The sequence below is a fragment of the Lindgomyces ingoldianus genome (assembly GCF_010093535.1).
Source record: "Lindgomyces ingoldianus strain ATCC 200398 unplaced genomic scaffold BDR25scaffold_21, whole genome shotgun sequence".
NCBI lineage: Eukaryota > Fungi > Ascomycota > Dothideomycetes > Pleosporales > Lindgomycetaceae > Lindgomyces > Lindgomyces ingoldianus.
In genome coordinates this window covers 502,003-522,426 of record NW_022985182.1, presented here as the reverse complement: position 1 = coordinate 522,426, position 20,424 = coordinate 502,003, and the positions used below count along the sequence as shown (strand labels likewise).

Genomic DNA, 20,424 nt, shown 5'->3' with positions numbered 1-20,424 from the left:
AGGATGATACCTGATCTTAGCCTCCCGCGCGAGGGGTCTCCCAGTACGCTCAAACTGAAATTACCTGGCTTTCACGGCCAGCATTGCATGGCAGGAAGCAGATTTGCCTAACGTAGCTCTCCCGCAGGCTCTGCTGAGCCTCGAGGCGGATCAATGCCTAAACGTGCAACGAGCATCTCGAGTCGATCCGCCTCGTCCGTTCCCACTGACTCCAGCTGTTTGGTTGCACGGGGGGTTTCCGCTGCTTTTTTCTCTGCGTGAGGATTATGATATTTTCGGGCAAACACTTGGGACTGCAAGCCCTGGTCCCCCCCGGTTCTATTTCTTGATCAGCATCCCTGCTAACAGCGCGATGACGTCTACGTTTGAATACACCCGTTTAACTGACTCACGGCATTACCGGCCGTCGAATTGAAGCAAGCACGATAAGGTAACTTGTTCTTGGGAATGTCAATAATTGTGAGGAACGGGGCCACAGCACACATATTTTGCCGGCCTGCATGATGAACGTGGCCTCTGGGCATTTCGAAGGAAGAATTGAAACATCACTAAACAGCCCAGCAGGATTATGGTTTAGGACCTGCGGATCAGTATGCTTATGTTGGTACTGTGCCGCCTTCAGCGTCTCTCCGGGACTGAGACCTCATATAATCCTACTCTACGCGACCTTAGGCGCAGTAGCGGCCACCTCTTCTCTTCGTCCAACGTTGAGTAAATGCCCTCTGTCCGGACCAGTGAACCTCTTCCTACCAGTTGCGATCCAGGTAATGATGCTGATCAGCATCACTACGCCGATAGCTGCTGACGTGTAGTTCATATTCTCGCTTTCCACTGGCTTCAGTGACGGGAAGTTGAACGTAATGCAGCAGAAAGTCAGGAAAATGAACCCAATAATGTTCAGCGCGAGACCGTGTCGACCAAGAGAGTATGGCCCTTCCAATCGGTGCTTCTTCCCAGTTACGTGCGCAAGAATGCGCGCGAGCAGAGGCATTGCGTATGAGAGGTCTGGTGTGGTTACCACTAGCTCGCAAATCCTAAACGAAGCGATGGCAAAACTTACAGAATCCCTCGGTAGCAATGGAGATGACGGTATTGAATCCAGTCAATGTTCCAAAGTAGATTGAGTTGAAAGCGATTTGCACCAGGCAAGTCACAAGTACTGCATATATCGGAACCTTTCGTTTCGGTGACACCTTGCTAATGGTCATGGAGAATGGTAGGCCGTGGTCTCGGGCAAATGCGAAAACGGCGCGGGAACCCTCGGCCATCAAGGAATTAGCACAGAATAGCACGATGACTGTAATCAAAGATGCTAATGCGGACGCCCCGGCAATGCTTCCGGTCGAATTGAAGAAGATTTCGATAACTGAAACGCCAGTAGGAGTCGTTGCTGTTGCCTCGATATCACCCATACAAAACGAAAGAGAGATCAAGAATATAAATCCAGTCACAGCTCCAATGTATACGGACATGACGATTGCTCTAGGGGCTTCTTTCCGGGCATTCTTTATTTCCTCGGTCATATGGGACGGCGCATCGTAACAACACATTCCGAAAGCACTCTGTAGAATACCTAGGATAGCAGCGTAGGCAGGATTGAATCCAGTGAAGTTTTGGAACGTGCCGAAGACGAAACTGGCTGGTTGTTTGTGGTCATTGGTGACTAGGATAGTGATGAAACACACGAAGAAGGCGCAAATGTTCCAGACGAGGATGCCCTTCGAGATCTTGTTTAGCCAATGCGGGATGAAGATGTTGGAGATAGTAGCCAGAAAAGCGATTAGATAGGCTACCAAAACGGTATGCCAACGTTCAATGGTGTAGCCTGGGTTGTTGAGGTTTGCCATTCCCAAGATGAAATTTGCACCAATGAAGTTATTCGTAGCTCCCATAGCAAGAATACCTTCAAGATATTAGTCAAGGCGCCTCTAATTCCTAGATGAAGCTTCTCACCAATAAGCATAAACCAGCCGCAAACATACGAGAAGCCTCGGGCCCATCGTTGGGGAGCCAAAATCGCAACCCATGAATATTGCCCTCCCGCCACTGGGTAGGCAGAGCACATCTCAGCCATGGAGTACGCAACGGATAAGGTGACCAAGGAGATTCCTAGCCATGACCAGATCATGACCGGCGGACCTCCAGATTCTACACCGACGATTAGTACACCACCGAGCGCTGTCCAGCTGGTGACAATGCTGAATGAGAACCCAATCATTCCCAGAAGGCTGAAGCTGCGCTTGAGCTCTTAGAGATATAAGCCAGTACTCTGGATGTTAATTAGGAAAGTAGCATGCCTTGGGTGTATCCAAATTGCTCAAGCACCACATTGTCGCTCGTAGTGTCATTGAAGACCTTTATCGGTGCTTCCGTATTAGTAGCCATGATGAAAGGACGGCTTAACGAGAAGAGTGGAATCTTTCAATTGAAGAGAAGAGAGAAAGAAAATCCCCAGCGGTCCCGGGCAACATACAAAATATGTACTCCTATCCTACCGATCAAAGATTAACCCATAATCGCTTCGAGCCGTTGGAAAGTAGACAGAAACGTATTCGGCCAAAGCACTATGCCCGGCAGGTGCATATTTTCCCGCACCGAACCCGATAGTAGGGACCGAGATGCCTGGGGTGTAAACCGGAAGAAGAGCTTCTGGATTCGTGCATCGACCTTTGCAGGAGGGACACCTTCTTATCGGAGAGTTTTGTTAAGGCGATTGGTCACGATACGGAGAAGAAATGAACGGTCGAGATTCGGCACAATTTTTCCAGTGTGTCAGCGCGGGGATGTGCCGAGTCAGAGGCCTGCAGAACGGGTACGGGTGGGAGCTACCTGCGTTCGTTTGTGGAGGTCAGATAGGTGAAGCTGTATTGCTGTCAAAGGCTTTCTTTGATAGAGTCTTGAGGGGTGAATTGAAGATCAAACCTTTGATACTCGAGAGATGTTATTGAAGGTTGACAGAATCAGCCCTATAACAGAACCAAGGTGCTCTCAAAGGCTTCATCTACCGATCGCCCGAACTGTTACATTGAATCCCACGTTTTACGTACGCACGGCCTATCAAATATCTCTATTTGTAGGATCGCGATGCAGATCTTAGAGATTCTGAGTGCAAGGCCGAAGATCAGGAAATGACACTAAGTAATTTGGTTAAGCTCGTCGCATCTCTCTCATCGTCATCTTCATTTGCTCTATCTTTTCGAGCAGCTATTAACAACAACCCCCCCCAATTCTCAATGGCAAGTCAAATAGTCAGTAGCAACCCATACCCCTGGCCTCACGATAACTCCCTCTCCCCTCAAACCACCGCTCTGATCATAATCGACATGCAACGCGACTTCCTTTCCACGGGAGGATACCTACATTCCCAAGGCTACTCCGTCGCACGGTTCCAAGCTATAGTCCCTCGCATCCAATCCCTCCTCTCCGCTTTCCGTGCTGTCGGAATTCCCGTATACCACACCCGTGAAGGCCACGCACCACATATGAGCACAGTCTCATCGCGCGAGAGGCATAGATCAGGGGTAGATGGTGCACAGATAGGATCACAAGGTCCGCTAGGACGACTTCTGATTCGAGGCGAGAAGGGACACGATGTTATTCCGGAATTGTATCCGTTGCTGGAAGAACCTGTAATTGATAAGCCTTGTAGAGGAGCGTTCACGCACACCGATTTGGATATTATGCTGAGATGTAGGGGGATTAGAAATTTGGTGATTTGTGGGGTAACAGCTGATGCTTGTGTGAATAGCACTGTGAGAGAAGCGAGCGATCGAGGGTTTGATGTGCTGGTTGTTGAAGATGGCGTGGAAAGTGTGAATGAGGAATTGAAGAGGTGGAGTTTGGAAGCAATCAGGGTGGAAGGAGGGCTGTTTGGAGTGACGGAGAAAACAGCGGAAGTTATTAGAGCAGTAGAGACTTGGAGTACAGAAGGGTGAAAAGTGGAAACGGGCAAATAATGGTAGATAAAGACAGATCCAAGACAATATAAACAATTGACTAACATCTACATGATAATACGGCACAGACTAAGGGAACGTAGCAACAAGGCGGCTGCATGCCCGGGCGTGGCTGCGCTCCACAAACCAAACACTCAACATGTTTAGGCCTACCCGCTGCCTGGTTCAGGTGGCAAGAACCTAGGTTCTCAGCATGTTCACATAAAACAATGAAGGTGAGGGTCATTGGAAAGATGTGTGTATTGACTATCTCCTAGCCATATTGAAGAGTGAGTCACGCGGGAGGCGGAGCATCTTCAACTTGGGATCATTGAATCATAGAAACCTCCTCGCACAGTGCCTGAACGCCGAAGACCATAAACCATGCCATAATCCTATCCAGGATAAAATGTCGCGACAGCAGCAACCACCCTTGACAGAGAACCACTTGGATGTCGGTGAAGAGTTGATATAAAGAGTCGAAACAGGAGAGGAAGGTGCTTAACCACCGAAACCGTAAAGGGTACGGCCTTGGCGCTTGAGGGCATAGACGACATCGAGGGATGTGACGGTCTTGCGCTTGGCGTGCTCCGTGTATGTGACGGCATCACGAATGACACTCTCGAGGAAGGTCTTTAGTACACCACGGGTCTCTTCGTAGATCACTGGAGTACTGTTAGCGGGACGTCGAATTAATGCTCAGGTAACCATGACTTACTAGCTGAGATACGCTTGACACCACCACGTCGAGCGAGACGCCGGATGGCAGGCTTGGTGATGCCTTGAATGTTGTCACGAAGGATCTTTCGGTGACGCTTGGCGCCGCCTTTGCCGAGACCCTTTCCTCCTTTGCCGCCTGCAGAGAGAACATGTTAGCATCGTGTCTTGTGGGGATGGGGTGTTGCAGGGAGGGTGAAGTGAAGTGATGCCGTGCATGTGCAGGTATGGGCGGGGTTGCAAGTCGCGATGCATCATGATGTTGGGGTGCGACGCGTTGAGGCTCAACTCCAAGCGCGGCGCCCGTGATCGATCGTGCAGCGAGGCGACGACAACATCGATGCAAATCGCGACGGTGAGATGGAAATAAAGATGTACTTACGTCCGGTCATGTTGAGGGGTGGTAATATGGGATGAAGTTTGATGGAGTGGATGAAATTGCCGCGTGTGCGCGCTGTAGTTGATTGCTATTGATGGGGTTGTTGGCTGGGGATGCAGAGTTGTGGGAGTGAGAAGAGGAATGAAAACTAAAAGCAGGCGGGGGCAGAGGGTTAAATAGGCGGGCGTGGTGCCTCGAGATCACAGCGAGCAGGGCGGCGCTAAACTTAGTCAGGAAGGGCAACGGAGCATGAGCAGCAACATCCCCCTTCAAAATAACGAGCTTGGCGCTCTTTCGATGTGCTGGAAAGCTGAGCTTTTCAAAGGCAAAATGTTTGCGGCAGGAGGGTCTGTGCTTTAGGCATTTGCGCGGAACCAGGGATTATGTCAGCGAGAAGGAACACCAAAATGAAACCCCACCTCCCGACGCGATCAACATGATCGCGACCTTCACTTCTCGATGTTCTTGAACAATCGTTTTGAGGTATCTTGTACGTTGACAATGCATTCCAGTGAATTAAGGAAAATATCGCAGTATGCAGAGGAAGCGTGATGGTTGCTTCCAAAGCTGCTAGCTCACCAACTTCACGACCCGTCTCAGCACACCGCAGACGGCGGTGCTTCATGGCGATAGAAGAGGATATTTACTGGCCCTCACGTAAACTCGGGAAGCGTATAGCATGCTCACCCGCAGTTTGACAGCCTCCTAATGTTAGGCTCACGGTTGTACTAGGGAAGCTGTTCTGAGCAGGGAGTGAGGTTGGTTGCAACGGAGGATTTTTGTGAGTAAAACCCTCCTTCGTTTGTTACTCATGTATTTCTAGCAACCATCTCCTTGAATCCATTTGCTCGAGGTCTTCCGACTTGTATTGTTGTTCGCTTCATTATCATCCGGCGCTTCCATGCAGGTAGTCGAGCTCTCGGAAAGCTAGAACCCATTCACTACACTAGCACCTACCTAGGAACGTTAACGGGGCCTGGAAATTCCTTCAGTGGTATTGTTGGATTCAAGCAGAGTTCCAATAAGAACACCTTCCCAAGTGTTTTATCTACCATGCCTCGCCAGCGGTACCGATTTGCCGTATCAACACCGAAGCTGATCTCTGGCCTCTTCACAGACTTATGCAATGGGCTTTGGAATGACGGATAGAGCTTGCGTAAATTGGGGTCGTCTTGCGTTCGTATCCCATGTCTTCATTGCGGAAATTGACATACCCCCATCCGAAATCGATGGCACAATACTCCGCAGCATTCACGGGGACCAAACAGCCAGAGAGAAATGTTTCACTACCGGAGGGTGAGCCTCTGCCAACTCAATGCGAGTGAGTCACAGTCTGCAGCTTCAGGATCACCAAGGCGGTTTGGGCCATGGCTTTCCCCTTTTAGATACCACTCCTCCCATCCCTGCTATTGATTGATTGGAGTCTTCTACAATCTTCCATATCGGCATGAGTCACTCCTCGAATCGCCAATCTATTTTATCAGGCAGCAGCAAGTTTTGTGCCGCTTTGGCATGCGCCGTGCTGTGATAGAGGGCGACTCGACAATCACAAAGCTCAACAAGGTCCCGGTTGAGAGAATCAAAGCAGATCAACTATTTTTCGTTCCCTCTGAAACGGTGATGGCTATAATAGCTACATGAGCATCTGCATGTTGGATCGTATTATGGAACGCTCGCTTGGCCTACGCAGGTCACTCCGCACCTTCCTCAGGATCGTAAACAACGACAATAGGCCGAAGACCTCTTTGCTCCTCAGTCATGCCCTCTTCCATTCCGTTATATGTCTCCATGCATGCTGTACCAACAGCAACAACCACGGTATGATGTGCCTGTGACCTGACTGGCGGACTTGAATATATCTATATGTTTTACGTCCTGTGACATCTCTTCGGTCAAGATCCAACTCTCTAGTGGCACTAAAAGGCATGCTGATGCTTGCGCTAGACGTAGTTTGATCACAGTGCAAGTTGTCAAATCTCATTGTGTGGTTCTAATAGATGGTTGATAGGGGAGATAAGGGCGAGGGAATGATTAAGGATATCTCTGCATTCCTCCTTGCAACCTAGTCTTCGTTCCCTGTAGCAACATATAGATCGTAAGAATTAGGATAAAGGGGGCAAATGCGCCACTTTACCGGCAAATCACTTAACTGAAATGTAGAAATGCAGACCGCGGTGCAGCGAGGACAGACACAGTGGAGGGATTCGTGGCGGACTTGCAGGTGCTGGGCAGGAGACCAAACATCTGTTCTCGCTTCCTTATATTGTATTCTCGCGAAGTGAAGTCGTAGCTTTGCTTGGAAGCCGAGTCTCACATGTAATCTTCTATTGTTTGCTCTTGGTTTCAGAATCTCTCTTTGTGGAGATCAGCCTCGGAAATGAGGGTCACGTGCCGATGACGCGGCTGGGCAAGAAACAGGCGCAGGCACTCGCAGAGCCAGCTGACAGGTCACTCCACAGCCAACGACCCTACTACTTCCTTTCTTCTTCCTTTCTTCTTCCTCTCCCCCTCCATTTCAACGACCGTACTTTTACCCACCTCCGTTCCTCATCAGCCCTTTTCCGAAATGCTTTGTCGCACCCTTGGCGTCTACGCCTCCCTGGCGCTGGCCGCCAACTCGGTCCTGATCCCGCCAAACGTTGCGGCTGACAGCCTTGGCGACGATAACGCAATGGAGCTTGCTATCAACCCTTTCAAGCGAACAGTTGCGTTGGAGTGCCCTGGATGTGCTCTGGCGATGAAGGAGGGGAATACTTTGTCGTGGACACAGGATGCTGGAAACTCTTTCGTAAGTTGACGTCTTCCGAAGGTCCCGGTCGGGCTAACAAGGCTTAGCTACTGGACTTCGAAATTGGAGCGAAGGAGTCGACACTTGAGATCGATGGTGTTCAACTCTACCCCCCGGCGTTCGGCGGTTTCACGGAACCCTTCTACGTCACCCAAGTAAATCCGAACCAAGAGTCGGAGGATGCGCTGCGGTTGCGGGTAACTGGATACACGTTCCACTACAACTCCGCAGAGACGATCACAGAAGCCGGCGCTGAACTACTACCAATGACCTTCCGCATCACTTCTATCGAGTCCAAGGCTGTCGACCCTCCTGCTCTCACGATCAACCTCCTCAAGGACGTCAACGGACGCCTCATGATTGCCTCCTTCCAGATGGCCCAGTCTAACGAGGCCAGTCCCATCGACCAGGAGAAAGAGTGCAAGGAATGGCCACTGCTGTGCAAGTGGAGGTCCATCCTAGCAGACAAGATCAACGGCATTAAGAGTCACATGGGGAAAGGTTGCCACAAGCACAAGGGTAACCCCATGGAAAGCCCCGAGATGCACGGCAAGCCGCCGCACACGTTCCGTCCTGGCCATCCTCACCACCACCCACACCATGCCCAACACTCTGGCCATCGCCATCATGCTCACCATAGGTTGCATATGTTCCTCCGCCGAGCCGTCTTCACCATCCTGATCCCAATCCTCATCGGCATCTTCGCCGGAACACTCACCTACCTCATCGGTATGGCTCTCGGCTGTGCTATTGCGATCCTCGTGGCCAAAATCCGTGGGCGTGGACCATACGAGAGTGTTGCCCAGCAGGACGATCTCGAAGAAGCTACCGACAAGAGTTCCGAGAAAGAGCTATATGCCGAGCTTCCGGAATACGACGCACCTCCTGTCTACGAGGAGGCTGCGGAGAAGGAGGTAGTCAATGAGTCACACTAAACTCGACTTAGCGTTAGTGCGTTCGATTATGGTGAAATTGGGAGATTTAGGACACTTGGGCACTCAGATATTTCCCTAGGAGGATCGTTCAAGAAGAACATCACTGGACCCGATACACTGTGTTTACATCCGGGGTAATGGTAAGTACTGTGGCTCGGGAGGAGTTACGCTGCTTCCATTGCATATCTATGATTTTGGCGACGACTTCCTTTTGTACAGTACACCAATGCAGATTGCTTTGTTTTGGACTTGTTTCCGTATTCAACGTGCGTATCTTGATTTGGGCACAGCACTTTGGCGACTGGTGCAGAACATGAAAGGGCTCCTGCGAAACCGCTCGCTAGAATTGGGGAACAGTCTGCAGGTTCTGTCTAGAACCACATCGTTTCCATGTTCTCACATAACTCGTTCTTCAACCAACCATCACGAGTCAACCACCTTAGCCAACTCCGTGTTGCGAGAGGTAATCTACCTATCTTATTTAACATTTCTCCCCCATGATCAATCAATCAGCTCTCCTTTCGTGCCCTCATCATCCTCCCTCAAAAACCTTCTTCCGGTCTTGACCAAATCCGTCACATCCTTAACCGCATTCTCGCACCAAATTTGGTATTGATTTGGCGTGGCCAAAGCTTTCCCAACTTCCTTTTCCTCGACCAGCCACTTCTGATCCACAGTCCCGAGAAATAAGTCCAGTGTCTTTGGGTTGTCTTGACTCCGCCAGATCAATGAACTCCCACATTTGCTGCAAAAGCCACGGAAGCGGTTTGAAGAGGACTGGAATTCGGTGTAGGTGGGGAAGTGGGAATGGAAGGTGTAGGGGAAGGGGGTAAGTTGGGAGGGGAGGAGGACGAGGAATTGGGCGCAAAGGGAGGATGTCCATTTTCGGCACATGGTGCATTGGCAAGTTGCGGACTTGGGGGATTAGTAGGGTGGAGATGCAGTCGGAGGTCAGGATACCTCAGGTGGCCACTTTACTTCGGGCGGGAAGTGGATGGCGTAGCGGATTGAGTTGCAGAGACAGCCTCCCGTGATGGTAGCGGGTCGGGAGGTCATGTTGGAAGTGTGGAGGAGAGGCAATGTTCGCTGTGGAATCCCGCCACCGAAATTGACGGGGATCCGAAAAGATGAATTGGGAACTGAAGAAGCGGCGGCGGTAGAGCATCCATAGCAGCATTTTGAGCAACTGCCAAGCTCTCTCCACGCCCTTCAACAAACATGAAAGCGCTTCTTACTAGCCACCATATTTAACTTCAAATTCAAAAGAGAGAGCAACCAAATGTACCATAAAATCGAATGATGATCATGCAAAGGCTCAGCCAATAAAACAATGTCGCAGCCACTACATGGACACCTTCGTTTTCCAGCTCCCCTGTCTGCACGAGGCTGAGCATCCCGCACAGCCTCAGGCAGGCACTTAAAGTACCGCACACCTCCCCAACTATTTCAATCCAGAAAGAGAACCAAAACATACCCACCAAAAGCATCTCAACCATGCGACTCATAAACGCCGAAACGCTTAAACTTATAAACTTCCACACTCCAAATCTCCCCCGCTACGCTATCCTGTCACACACATGGGGCAGTTCTGAAATCACTTTCCGCGAACTCCGCAACCTGAAAATGTCCCTAAAAACCGCGCGCATAAAAACGAAAGCCAAAGCCGGATACTACAAGATCACAAAATGTTGCGAGCAAGCGCGGCTCGACGGGCTGGAATACGTTTGGGTAGACACTTGTTGTATTGATAAAAGTTCAAGTGCGGAGCTGAGCGAGGCCATTAACAGCATGTATAGATGGTATAAGAATGCGGCAGTGTGCTATGTATACCTCGATGATATTGATTTGTTCGATCCAATAAGAGCAAGCGATATAGGGTTTGCGCGGGGGGATCCGGAGAAGTTTTGGACGAAATGTATTGATCTTATTAGTGAGAAGGATCTTGGGAAGGCGCGCTGGTTTACGAGAGGCTGGACGTTGCAGGAATTGATTGCGCCGCAGAATGTGGTGTTTTATATCAAGGGATGGAATTATGTGGGCAATAAGGTTAGTATGAGGGAGAAGTTGGCTAGGATCACCAGTATCGATGAGGCAACGCTTATGACGAGGAACCTGGAGGCTGTTAGTGTGGCGAGGAGGATGGCATGGGCGGCGAATAGGGTTACTACGAGGGTGGAGGATCTGGCGTATTGTCTTCTTGGCATCTTCGACGTCAACATGCCGTTGCTATACGGTGAAGGCGAAAATGCGTTTGTTCGACTCCAGGAAGAGATTATGAAGGATTCAGAGGACCAGAGCCTGTTTGCCTGGAGACCAGCAGACGCATCCGAAGTCTATAACCTCGACCTTCTGCTCCCCATGAAACCAGAAGAAGGCAGAGGAGTCTTCGCTCGACATCCCAGTGAGTTTGTGGTATCCAGTGCTGTTCGTCCGACTTCCTCCCGTGGAGAGCCCTACACCCTAACGAATAAAGGCGTCAAGATGGAAATCCCAATCCTGCCGCTCGAAAGGGGCATTTTCCTGATCATTCTAGAGTGCAATTATGACGGTGACTTATCTCATCGGCTCGGTATCGCTGTTCAAAAGCTACCTGGAGGTAGTACTAGTCAATTTATTCGGCATGATATGGTGGGGCTGATAAAGGTCAGTCAGGCGATGGCTCAGAGAGCAGATATTGGGACGGTGTATCTGTGCAAGAAGGTTCCGAACACTCAAGATTATTCGTCAGTTTTCAAGATCTTCAGGGCGGACAGTCATATGGGATATGGAGAGATCGAGGAGGCGAGTATTGTGTCTAAATATTCCTTAGGTGATGAGGCCTGAAAGATGGAAACTCTGGCACAATTACTGGACGAACCTTGAGCTCCAATATCGGAGATGGGGCGAGTATGAAGTTACTCGCTAGGTAAGACTCTATACCTAGCACTTGTATCTTTTCGCTAACAGTAATGTTCAGGTAGAACAACATTTGCTTCGTCTAGGACAGTTAGAAGAGGAGTGTAGTAGAGCATAGCCACTTCGACAACAGTCAGAGGAGCCTATTACATTATGCATATGATTGCTACCAAAGCGAGGCCGTTTTAACATGGTCTCAACGGAATGGATGTAAAAGGAGAGAGATACGATAGGGTTCAAGATCCTAACAAGCGAAGAGATGCCAAAGGAAACACGAATGAAATCAGTTTGTTAAGAATTATGTGTTGCAATATAGGTGGTGCGGACGCGTTGTAGGTCGTCCTCGTAGTCCTTCATGCGGCTAGTAAAAATCTGCACAAGTTTCGCAACTTCGGAGTTAAACTTTGTCTTCTCACTCTCGGTCCGGAAATTAACTGGCAAGTACATGTCCTTTACATGAACTGGAGAGGCTCCGGTTGGCGACCAGTAGTTTCCAATAACAGCTAGATTCCAGCCGTTGAGTCCATCTGTGGCGTAGAACCTGCGAGCGAGTAGAGGTTTCTTAGAACGATGAAGAACACTGGCATTGCAACGTTTCTTAGCGTTTCTGTAGTCGCAACTAGTTGGATTAATTTTCATCCTTTCGTCAAGCTCGATTATGAGGAACGAGAAGAAGTCCCAGTGAGTCGCTCTCAGGAATGATACGAGCAGCGGTGGTTCCGGCCGCCATATCTCGATACCGTTTGATGAAGGCCCAAGAAAGATTTGGTGAGTGTGAACAGCCGACATATTACTAAGCATACTTAGAGTAGCGAGGGACATGGTGCTGCTCCCTTGGTAGGCACTGGTAGGTCTCGAAATATCGGATGGACGTGGGGTCGAAGAACTGGCCTCACTAGTCGATGGAAGCCGCTGTTCGTAAGAGGTCTTCTGCCACATCTGAATATTTCCAAACTCTACCAGTTCTGGCGAGATTTTCTTTGACTTCAGCCCCTCCTTTAGTAAAAGAGGCTGGAATATTCTGGCCCTTTATCATAGATCTAATCGTTACATGATCCCTGCTCAGTTTAGTTCCTGCTGTATTGAGAGGATAAGGGGCGGACACAGACCTTTGCACTACGTACCGGTGTCCTGTCATCAGTTACCTCAATTCACTATCTTGGCACCGAAACTACTCCATTGGGTTAAGCCCTACCCGATTAGGCTTAGATTGGTGCCTGAGGCTCCTCCCCATGACCCGCCCATGTTAAACGCTGACCATCTCTTCTAAAACATTTAATTTCTCCTCCGGGACAGTGTACCAAACACCCCCTTCTCAATTTCTGCATTCCACAATGTAGCCTCTAATTTCTGCCTTATATTCTCGTGCTAAAAGCCTTATTTGTATTAGAAGGCACAGAGGGTAGAATAATACATGGCGCCAAAGTTCTTCTAAGCGATCAATTGAAGTGGTGTCTTCCGTTAAGTCCTCTCCTTCCCTCCGCTGTCGAATTAGCATTTCTCGGAGATCATATATGGTCGTGAGGAAATGCCACCTCAGTATAATTCTATTTTATTACGAGTGTAGATGTAAGGACGGGGCTCTGTACCACTGCTCCAATACAACCAAAAAGGTGCGAATAATCAACTAACAGTTGATACTGCGTACAGAACAGTATATATACCTGTCGCGCGTAAGGACCGTAGTACAAGTCGCTTCCGGCCTTGCAGTGCATTATCCTTTGTAAGGACTAGCGGCCTTACACTTAGATAAGACAGAAGGGCTAGACTATATACTTAAGAGTAGTTGCTAACAAATAAGAAGTGCACTTACTTAAGACTACCAATCTTCTATTAAGGCCTATAATTATCTGCTAAGACTTGCAATCACCTCCTAAGATCTGCAATTACCTGCTAAGATTTGCAATTACCCTTTGTCCGCTCTAGGTTGTTACGTGATTCCAGGGCACCTTTCCCCGCAGTCTGCCAACTCTTCTGGGTCGTTAGAGTCCCACTAGCCCTGTTTCTCTAGTGGTTGTAACATTAACTAGGTAAGGCCTATAAAGTAGTAAGGCGTGGAGATAGATAAGTCTATAATTAAAAATAGTTAGCAATAAGCCTTTTTAAAATAACAGACTTCACATAAATAAATTAAAAAAACCTAGAAAGAGATTTAAGTGCCTTTATAAAACATATAGCTAATTAGAGCTTTAAAAACTCCTCTAAATGCTTCTATAAGCGTACTGCTTGCTAGAGCCCTTTTACTTCTCTAAAATTGTTATATAAACTTCCTAAAAGGGTAACACAGTCTGTACTACGTACTGTACCTAGGGCATTACTAAACGTACAGTACAGCTCACAAACTTGGTATGTTCCTGCTGATAACGTTACCGTTACGGCTCACTTTGTACAGACCGTAGTACGGCCCGTTGGAGGCCCTGTCTCGGGTTCAGCAGAGCAGCGAGCAAATCATTCAAACCTTATTATCTAAAGGCGCTGCACCTCCGTTGAACTTACTTTCGACGCGGACGCCGGTGCAAATGCCTTCGCCGCAGGAACCTTCATCGTCTATACGAGTGCCTCAGAGCTCATCTCCAGCATTGGGCCAATCTTCCCCTCGCTCAACAAAGAGGAAATCGACGGCAGCCTCAACTCCATCTTCAACACTTCCAATACAACCCTTAAGCTCAATCATGATTCCTAAAACCTCGACTCGGTCATCGATACACTCGGCATCTCCCACGTCGAATTCTCCTCTAGCCACAACATCCCCGTCGTTTTCCGCAACCTCAACACTCACAACAACCACAAGCTACCCCCCGAGCCCGATTGTAAAGTAAAGAGCCGCAATTTTCATCAGCATATCTCTCTTCATTGTCCTCCTCTTCTTCCTTAGTTACATGTTTGTTGTCCGCAGAAGAAGACCCCAGATCCACAGCTCCCCCCCAAAGAAGGACCTAGACGAAGAACAGGAGCAGGTACAATATGAGCTGGCGGTAGTTGGGCGACACGAATTCGATATGCAGAATATCAATGAAATGGACGCGGAAGAAGTGGGGATAAGTAAATTAGATGCTTAGAACATCGGGGAGACGCAAGGTAGAGGAAATCTACTGGAGTTAGCCGTAGAGGTAGATATTGTGGGAGTAGAGGGATGCAAGTTGTGAGTGTATGAGTTGGATGGGGGGTAATTGAAGGATAGAGAGAGGAGATTTGGGATTGATTAGAGTGGCTTGGATTAAAGGATCGAGGAGGAATAGATAGATATGTACGCAAACCATGGGTGTGATATTATGAAATGGGTGAGTGGGTGATGAAATGGGGTCTGATACTGAAATAGTCTAACCGTTCACCACTTGGTGTTTTGGCAATATTCCTTAATTAGTGCTCACAGGTCAATGGTGGAACTATACAGGTGCGTGTGGCTAATTGGTTCTGAGACTATTACACTAACGTAATCCGCCAGTGAGCTGCGTACACCAGTGAGCTGCGCACCCCACCAAAATGCGTGCGCCTTTTTGACTAGTAACTGAACAACAACTAAATTAAACCTATATAAATATATATACAAAATATTCCTAATTACTTCTACATTAAGTCCTCCTGTGGCCTTGCACATGGCACTTTGAGCACGTTGGTGGTGCTCGCTGATAGCTCTGAGATGCCTGGTACTGCTCCCTTATTTCTGCCTCTGCAGCTAGCCTTTGACCTTCCTGGCCTGTGAGAGTCCCTCCTGTAGCAATATACTGCTGTCGCTGTCGCCTCTTTTGCTCTTAGCAATAGTTAGCCTAACGTAGCTTAGTGTTCTCCTTAGTAAGGATTGTTGCAAAGAGCATTGCTATTTAACATTCCTTAACAAGCTAAGCTAGAGCTTAGCTTGTAGGGCTCTGCAATTAATGACTAAGGTAGTTACAGAGCAGCTAAGCCTGCTGCTGCAGCTGAGCAACTGTGTGAGGCGTCTCTGCAGCCTAGCGCCTCTCACTGTCTGCTTCTTGCCTTGGAGGAGACAGCGTTTGGACGACAGTAAGTAACAATAAGACACGCTTAGGACAGTGTGGGACTAAGCCTACTGCTTAAAAGCCACTCTTAATTGTCTGCTCTGTATATAGAGCAGGCCTAATGCGCTTACAGATAGCAAGAAACTTGTTCTTGTTAATGTAGAAAACTTAATTGTGTGTGAGCTCTAACATCTGCTGTTTGTACGCTTGCTTAAGAGGCGCAAAACAGCTGACATCTAGAGGCTGCAGAAGATGAGAGCTATGAGCAGGCATACAGCGTGGCCAACAGTCCGTAGTACGTAACGTAACTACGTGAACGTAGTAATCACGTGAGGCGTACAAACGTAGTCAAAATGTGAGACGTAACTTTTGTACAGTAAATTGCTAAGTACGTACTGTAGTACAGGTCAGAGAGGTCATATTTTAGAAGATTTCCCTCCTGTTTATAGGGCCTAGCAGGAGGAAGCTTTTTAAGCTGTAGTAATAAACTAGGTTATTTCTTAAGATTAAACCTTTAGAAACGCATCTTTAGCTAAAACCCACAGGGTACTTACTTAGAACTGCGCTAACCTTCTTAACACTATACTATCTTCCTACACTACACTTTTAACCTATATCTAGAACAGTCTAGTGCGCTAGAAGCAGGAGATTTAAATAATACTAAAATTAGCCTATAGTAAAATCACGCTAAGTGTTAATATATAGACTTCTCTAAACTACTTATTCTGCCTAGAGGTAGTAGCTTATTTTTTTAGTATAAAACTACAACACTAACATCCTCTACATAGATGCTAAATACTAGCACAGAGACCTTCTTATTAGCTTTAACAATCTATACAGAGACCACACTAGGGAGAATTAAGTGCTAGAGATTATTAAGGTGCTTAAGGACTATAAAATTACATTTAAATTCTATTACTATATTACTAACAACATGTTAAGTAGAGACTATTATAACTTTAGCTAAAAAGCTTTATTTGCCTCTTACTACTAAACACTGTATCTACTGCGCTGGCTATACAATTTAAATTGTTGTTAAGGCAGTTGTATACAGCTAGAGAGTCTCTACCTTTAAAAAAGCTCTAGCCTAAGCTGCTCTAGATAATTAATTTAAGCTATACTAACAGCAGGGCGTTTCATCTAGGCTAAAAAGCTTCTGCTAGAATAATTTTAACCTAGACTAACAAAACTTCTTGCAAAAAGTACAAAAGTATAAGGATTTTAAGAAGTTACTGTTACGTTACGTACTTGCCAATTAATTTACTGCTTACGTACAAAAGTACTACTAAATTGAGAAGTTACTAGCAGAAAAAAGCTCAAACGTAACGTACTACGTACTGTTGGCCACGCTGCAGGCATACAGAGACTGATAATCTTGTTCTCTGCGCAGTACTGATTAAACTCAGGCGTTGCATGGCTGCCATGGCCATCTAGTATAAGCTCTAGCTGAGCGAGCTGCAGTCTGATTGTTAAGGTGCTTAAGCTAGTCTAAGCTAAGCTGGTTAGTTGTCTAGCTATTATTGCCTACTGTAAGCGACTAGTTACTAGGAATTTCTTGATACTAGCTAGCTTAGTGTAGCTTTTTAGACAAGATGATAAGTAGTGGGAGCCCCTAGCTAGACGCGTTCACACACTTAATTATTGTGACCTAGTTGCGATTACTAGGCTGTACAGCAACTGCTTAGCTAACAGTATTAGAGCTTGTAACAACCTTAGACGTGCTTGCAACCCCTATTATAAACCCTGTCTTATTAAAATTGTATATATCTTTATCTAGTATGCTGCACTTCTAACGCGTGTCTTTAATAAGCTTAAACTAGGCTCTAAACTTGACTGGATCCTAATAGAGAGCACGCTAAGCATGCAGCTTTCTGTCCCACTTAGTTATAAGCTCTGCCTGGCTGTTGACAAAGCGTGACACCCAGTTCTTGCCAACAGGCTGTGGAGGCGGGATCTGGCCTTGAGCATGAAGCAGGACGTCTGCCATTAGGCGTACATTAATGATATAGGGTGGAAAGCCTTGTCTACTAAGGTCCAGGATCTAGCAAACAAGAGACTGCTTTTTAAGAGGCGATAGCTTATGTTTAGTGGATGTTATCTTAATTCTAGCTTAGACACCACGGAGGCGCGACCAGAGGGTTAATTCAGGAACATTGTAGGATGCTGCCATAGCGCGAATTGACTAATAAGGATTAGACTTGATTGAGACAAGGGCAAGACTAAGTCTGCCTTCCTTTAATAGTAATTGAGCTCGTCGTTGTAGAGCCATGGTCAAAAAGGTGGACGCGTCGTGTCGCGTTTTGGTGGGGTGCGCAGCTCAGTGGTGTACGCAGCTCACTGGTGGATTACGTTACGTATATGAATGCCCTCCAGATTAGAAAGCTCTCCAGTCTCGGACATGTATCGCCTCTCATCCAAACGTATCCTATTCTTGTGTAGCAACCCAAATCGCCGTCCGTAAATTCTGGTATAAGACCGAATGATACGGGCTTGTAGTAGCCGGTGCTGTGGCAGTGTCTAGATGGGTACGTATCGGAAAAGAGTACTCGTGGATCTTCGACTCCGCTCTGCTTAAGCGAGGTGCCCATAATTTTGTCTCCTTCCAAGGCTTACGGAGAGAGTTGATTTGAGGAGGCGCAATCAATATCATTCTAGGCTTTAGAACGTGCTCAATTTCATGCAGTGAAATATCCGCAGCCTACTCTGCGAGATAGTTGTGATGGTTATCGACGTCTAAAGAATCCCAGGCAACCAATGCTACCACTCCTCTTGTCCAGTCCTCAGAGTCGCCTTGCAAGGTACAAAGAGAGTCAATTCAGAAAAGATACGGACCAAGTCAGTAAGTTACTTGTAATCCACCCTTATGGTTAAATGAAGAGAGTGTACTGGCATGGAATATCTGAACTCCTTAATTAGCGAGGTTTTCAGGACCAGAACAGATTTGTCACCCTAGCAACAGCTTAGGCAAAAAATATGAAGGAGCGCTGTGCTCGAGCCTCCTATCAACAAACCGTGTGTTGTGATCATTGATAACTTCAATCAAGTGTGTCACAACGAAGGGAGAAGCTCCACCCCCTACAGCCCAGATGTTTTAAGGTGCAAGTTGATATCCAACCTTTTGCGAGGTTCATTGCGAGGTTTGACCTGGTGTACATGCTTCTTACAGGTAAAAGTTTTACCAAGCTATTGCTAAACTGCCATGATTGAGTGGTGGTACTAAACTTGCTGCTCTATCGCCCCACTTCGACGCGGCAGTTCAACCCAGGCCTCATGGCTCGAGAACTCGATATGTCATTCGATAATTAATACTTTAAGCTCACACCTAAATTCACAATCAGTAGGTCCGGATCAGTTATACCAGTCTAGATCGTATAATCTAAGAGTCCTCGAAGATCCAAGAAATGTTCCTAAGACTCCGTCTACGTCCATGCCTCTCTGCTCTAAGTTTTCCAGGATGACAGTGCATAGAGGGCAGCCACCAGCGACTGAGTTTCTCAATTCCATAAGAGTGGGTTGAATAGGAATCTGGGTACATATATTGGACGGAGCTTTAACAGGCATTAGGTGTTTTGGTCGGCACTTGGAAATGAGAGCTTGAGGATAAGCTCCTTCCTATACTTACACTTTTAGACTGCGGGTGCTCCTTCTCTAGGGATTACTCGTAGGGGTTTTGGCAAACCCTTACCTTGACGTTGATCCGAATGGGGCACCTAGCCCGACCACTGCAAGCAATAGCCTAGCATTGACCCAACATTAGGAGTTTGCGAGGTAATACGGTATCGCGAACATGGGATGTAGCTGCTTCCAGAGTTGCCTTAATGCCCCTTAAAGTGCATTCTTCTATCGAACTTGGATATATGGTGCAGCTTTCATCACTCTGAAATGCATATGAGATCCCGCTACCTAAATTGTTGTTGGATTGCATGTTCTCACGTCTGAGAGAGTATCCTGGAATATTACCGGGTACAAATTTCAAGTACCAAGTGCCATAAATTATTGACAAGCCTTTGGTTTAACAAAGTGGCTAGGAACTCACTTTTGAGTATATATACCGATAAAGTTTGCCTAAAGCCTTACCTTTGCCCACCAGTCAATTTCTCAGTATATTCCATTCCATACGACAAATACGCAATGCCACTTCCTAACGCCCTATCTGTACCCACTATCAGTATCAATAGTATATCCCATGGCATCCAAAAACAGGCAATCTAAACACATACCTAGAATCCCAATCTACCATATTCTCCTTCTCCTTCATCATTCGTTTCATCCTTCCACCCTCATCCGCCAAGCCCGGCGTGAGCTCCAGAAAACTCCTCATCCAACCCCGATCACCACTCCAACTTTAAACCTCCCCACGTCCTCCCCCTCTCAACCTTAACCACACTCTCCACATTCCCAATCCCCAAATCCGCACCAAAAAAATGTGCAAAACACCCTCTGCCAACTTCCTCCCACTTTAAAACCCCCTTCTTATCACCCTCCTTCCCTTCTGCCCCATCCCCGCCTGCCTCTTTCCCCTCGTCTTTAGCAAGCACCCTATACTCTATCTTCAACAACCACAGCTCCTCAAATCCACTAAAAAACTTCTCAGCGGTCCCGGGAACTTGTTCCGCTGTGCTGAGATGAATGTAACCGTCTGTGCGGTCGAGGTCTGAGAGGGGCAGGCGGGGCGGGAGAGGGGTGGGTGGGGCGGAGGGCAGGATTTTATAGAGGTATTTTGGTGGGGGTGTCGGCGGTGGCATTTATATTATGGGAGCTGGGGAAATTGAGAGTGAGATTAGGAATGGGTGGATTT

At 47.5% G+C, this 20,424-nt stretch overlaps 8 protein-coding genes across 8 annotated transcripts; 3 read left to right on the top strand and 5 right to left on the bottom strand.

The window, feature by feature from the left end:
* Window positions 1-658: 658 nt before the first annotated feature.
* BDR25DRAFT_229323 (amino acid transporter) lies at window positions 659-2,218 on the bottom strand (the record flags this gene model as incomplete). The annotated part of the gene is made up of 3 exons (XM_033685308.1): window positions 659-1,005; window positions 1,061-1,903; window positions 1,954-2,218. 3 exons carry the CDS (start codon window positions 2,216-2,218, stop codon window positions 659-661), a joined length of 1,455 nt encoding a protein of 484 aa, XP_033546182.1.
* Window positions 2,219-3,194: 976 nt separating this feature from the next.
* On the top strand, window positions 3,195-3,935 carry BDR25DRAFT_343734 (Isochorismatase hydrolase; the record flags this gene model as incomplete). The annotated part of the gene is made up of 1 exon (XM_033693858.1): window positions 3,195-3,935. The coding sequence occupies exon 1, from the start codon at window positions 3,234-3,236 to the stop codon at window positions 3,933-3,935; it is 702 nt and encodes a 233-aa protein (XP_033546181.1). The 5' UTR covers window positions 3,195-3,233.
* Window positions 3,936-4,436: 501 nt separating this feature from the next.
* BDR25DRAFT_228737 (histone H4) lies at window positions 4,437-4,789 on the bottom strand (the record flags this gene model as incomplete). Its single annotated transcript, XM_033685286.1, has 2 exons — window positions 4,437-4,600; window positions 4,654-4,789. Coding segments are annotated over 2 exons (300 nt in total), but the record flags the coding sequence as incomplete, so codon positions are not given.
* A 2,696-nt stretch (window positions 4,790-7,485) lies between these two features.
* Window positions 7,486-9,224, top strand: BDR25DRAFT_304464 (uncharacterized protein). Its single transcript, XM_033690213.1, has 2 exons — window positions 7,486-7,819; window positions 7,867-9,224. Exons 1-2 carry the CDS (start codon window positions 7,598-7,600, stop codon window positions 8,752-8,754), a joined length of 1,110 nt encoding a protein of 369 aa, XP_033546179.1. The 5' UTR covers window positions 7,486-7,597; the 3' UTR covers window positions 8,755-9,224.
* Window positions 9,225-9,255: 31 nt separating this feature from the next.
* On the bottom strand, window positions 9,256-9,889 carry BDR25DRAFT_288853 (uncharacterized protein; the record flags this gene model as incomplete). The annotated part of the gene is made up of 2 exons (XM_033688416.1): window positions 9,715-9,889; window positions 9,256-9,669 (listed from the first exon to the last, which is right to left on the bottom strand). The coding sequence occupies exons 1-2, from the start codon at window positions 9,808-9,810 to the stop codon at window positions 9,256-9,258; spliced, it is 510 nt and encodes a 169-aa protein (XP_033546178.1). The 5' UTR covers window positions 9,811-9,889.
* A 323-nt stretch (window positions 9,890-10,212) lies between these two features.
* Window positions 10,213-11,784, top strand: BDR25DRAFT_48277 (HET-domain-containing protein). The gene is made up of 2 exons (XM_033698642.1): window positions 10,213-11,659; window positions 11,711-11,784. The coding sequence occupies exon 1, from the start codon at window positions 10,249-10,251 to the stop codon at window positions 11,575-11,577; it is 1,329 nt and encodes a 442-aa protein (XP_033546177.1). The 5' UTR covers window positions 10,213-10,248; the 3' UTR covers window positions 11,578-11,659; window positions 11,711-11,784.
* Window positions 11,785-11,940: 156 nt separating this feature from the next.
* On the bottom strand, window positions 11,941-12,787 carry BDR25DRAFT_315354 (uncharacterized protein; the record flags this gene model as incomplete). Its single annotated transcript, XM_033691519.1, has 2 exons — window positions 11,941-12,670; window positions 12,774-12,787. 2 exons carry the CDS (start codon window positions 12,785-12,787, stop codon window positions 11,941-11,943), a joined length of 744 nt encoding a protein of 247 aa, XP_033546176.1.
* A 6,827-nt stretch (window positions 12,788-19,614) lies between these two features.
* On the bottom strand, window positions 19,615-20,411 carry BDR25DRAFT_263832 (uncharacterized protein). The gene is made up of 2 exons (XM_033686840.1): window positions 19,847-20,411; window positions 19,615-19,779 (listed from the first exon to the last, which is right to left on the bottom strand). Exon 1 carries the CDS (start codon window positions 20,369-20,371, stop codon window positions 19,958-19,960), a length of 414 nt encoding a protein of 137 aa, XP_033546175.1. The 5' UTR covers window positions 20,372-20,411; the 3' UTR covers window positions 19,615-19,779; window positions 19,847-19,957.
* Window positions 20,412-20,424: the final 13 nt, after the last annotated feature.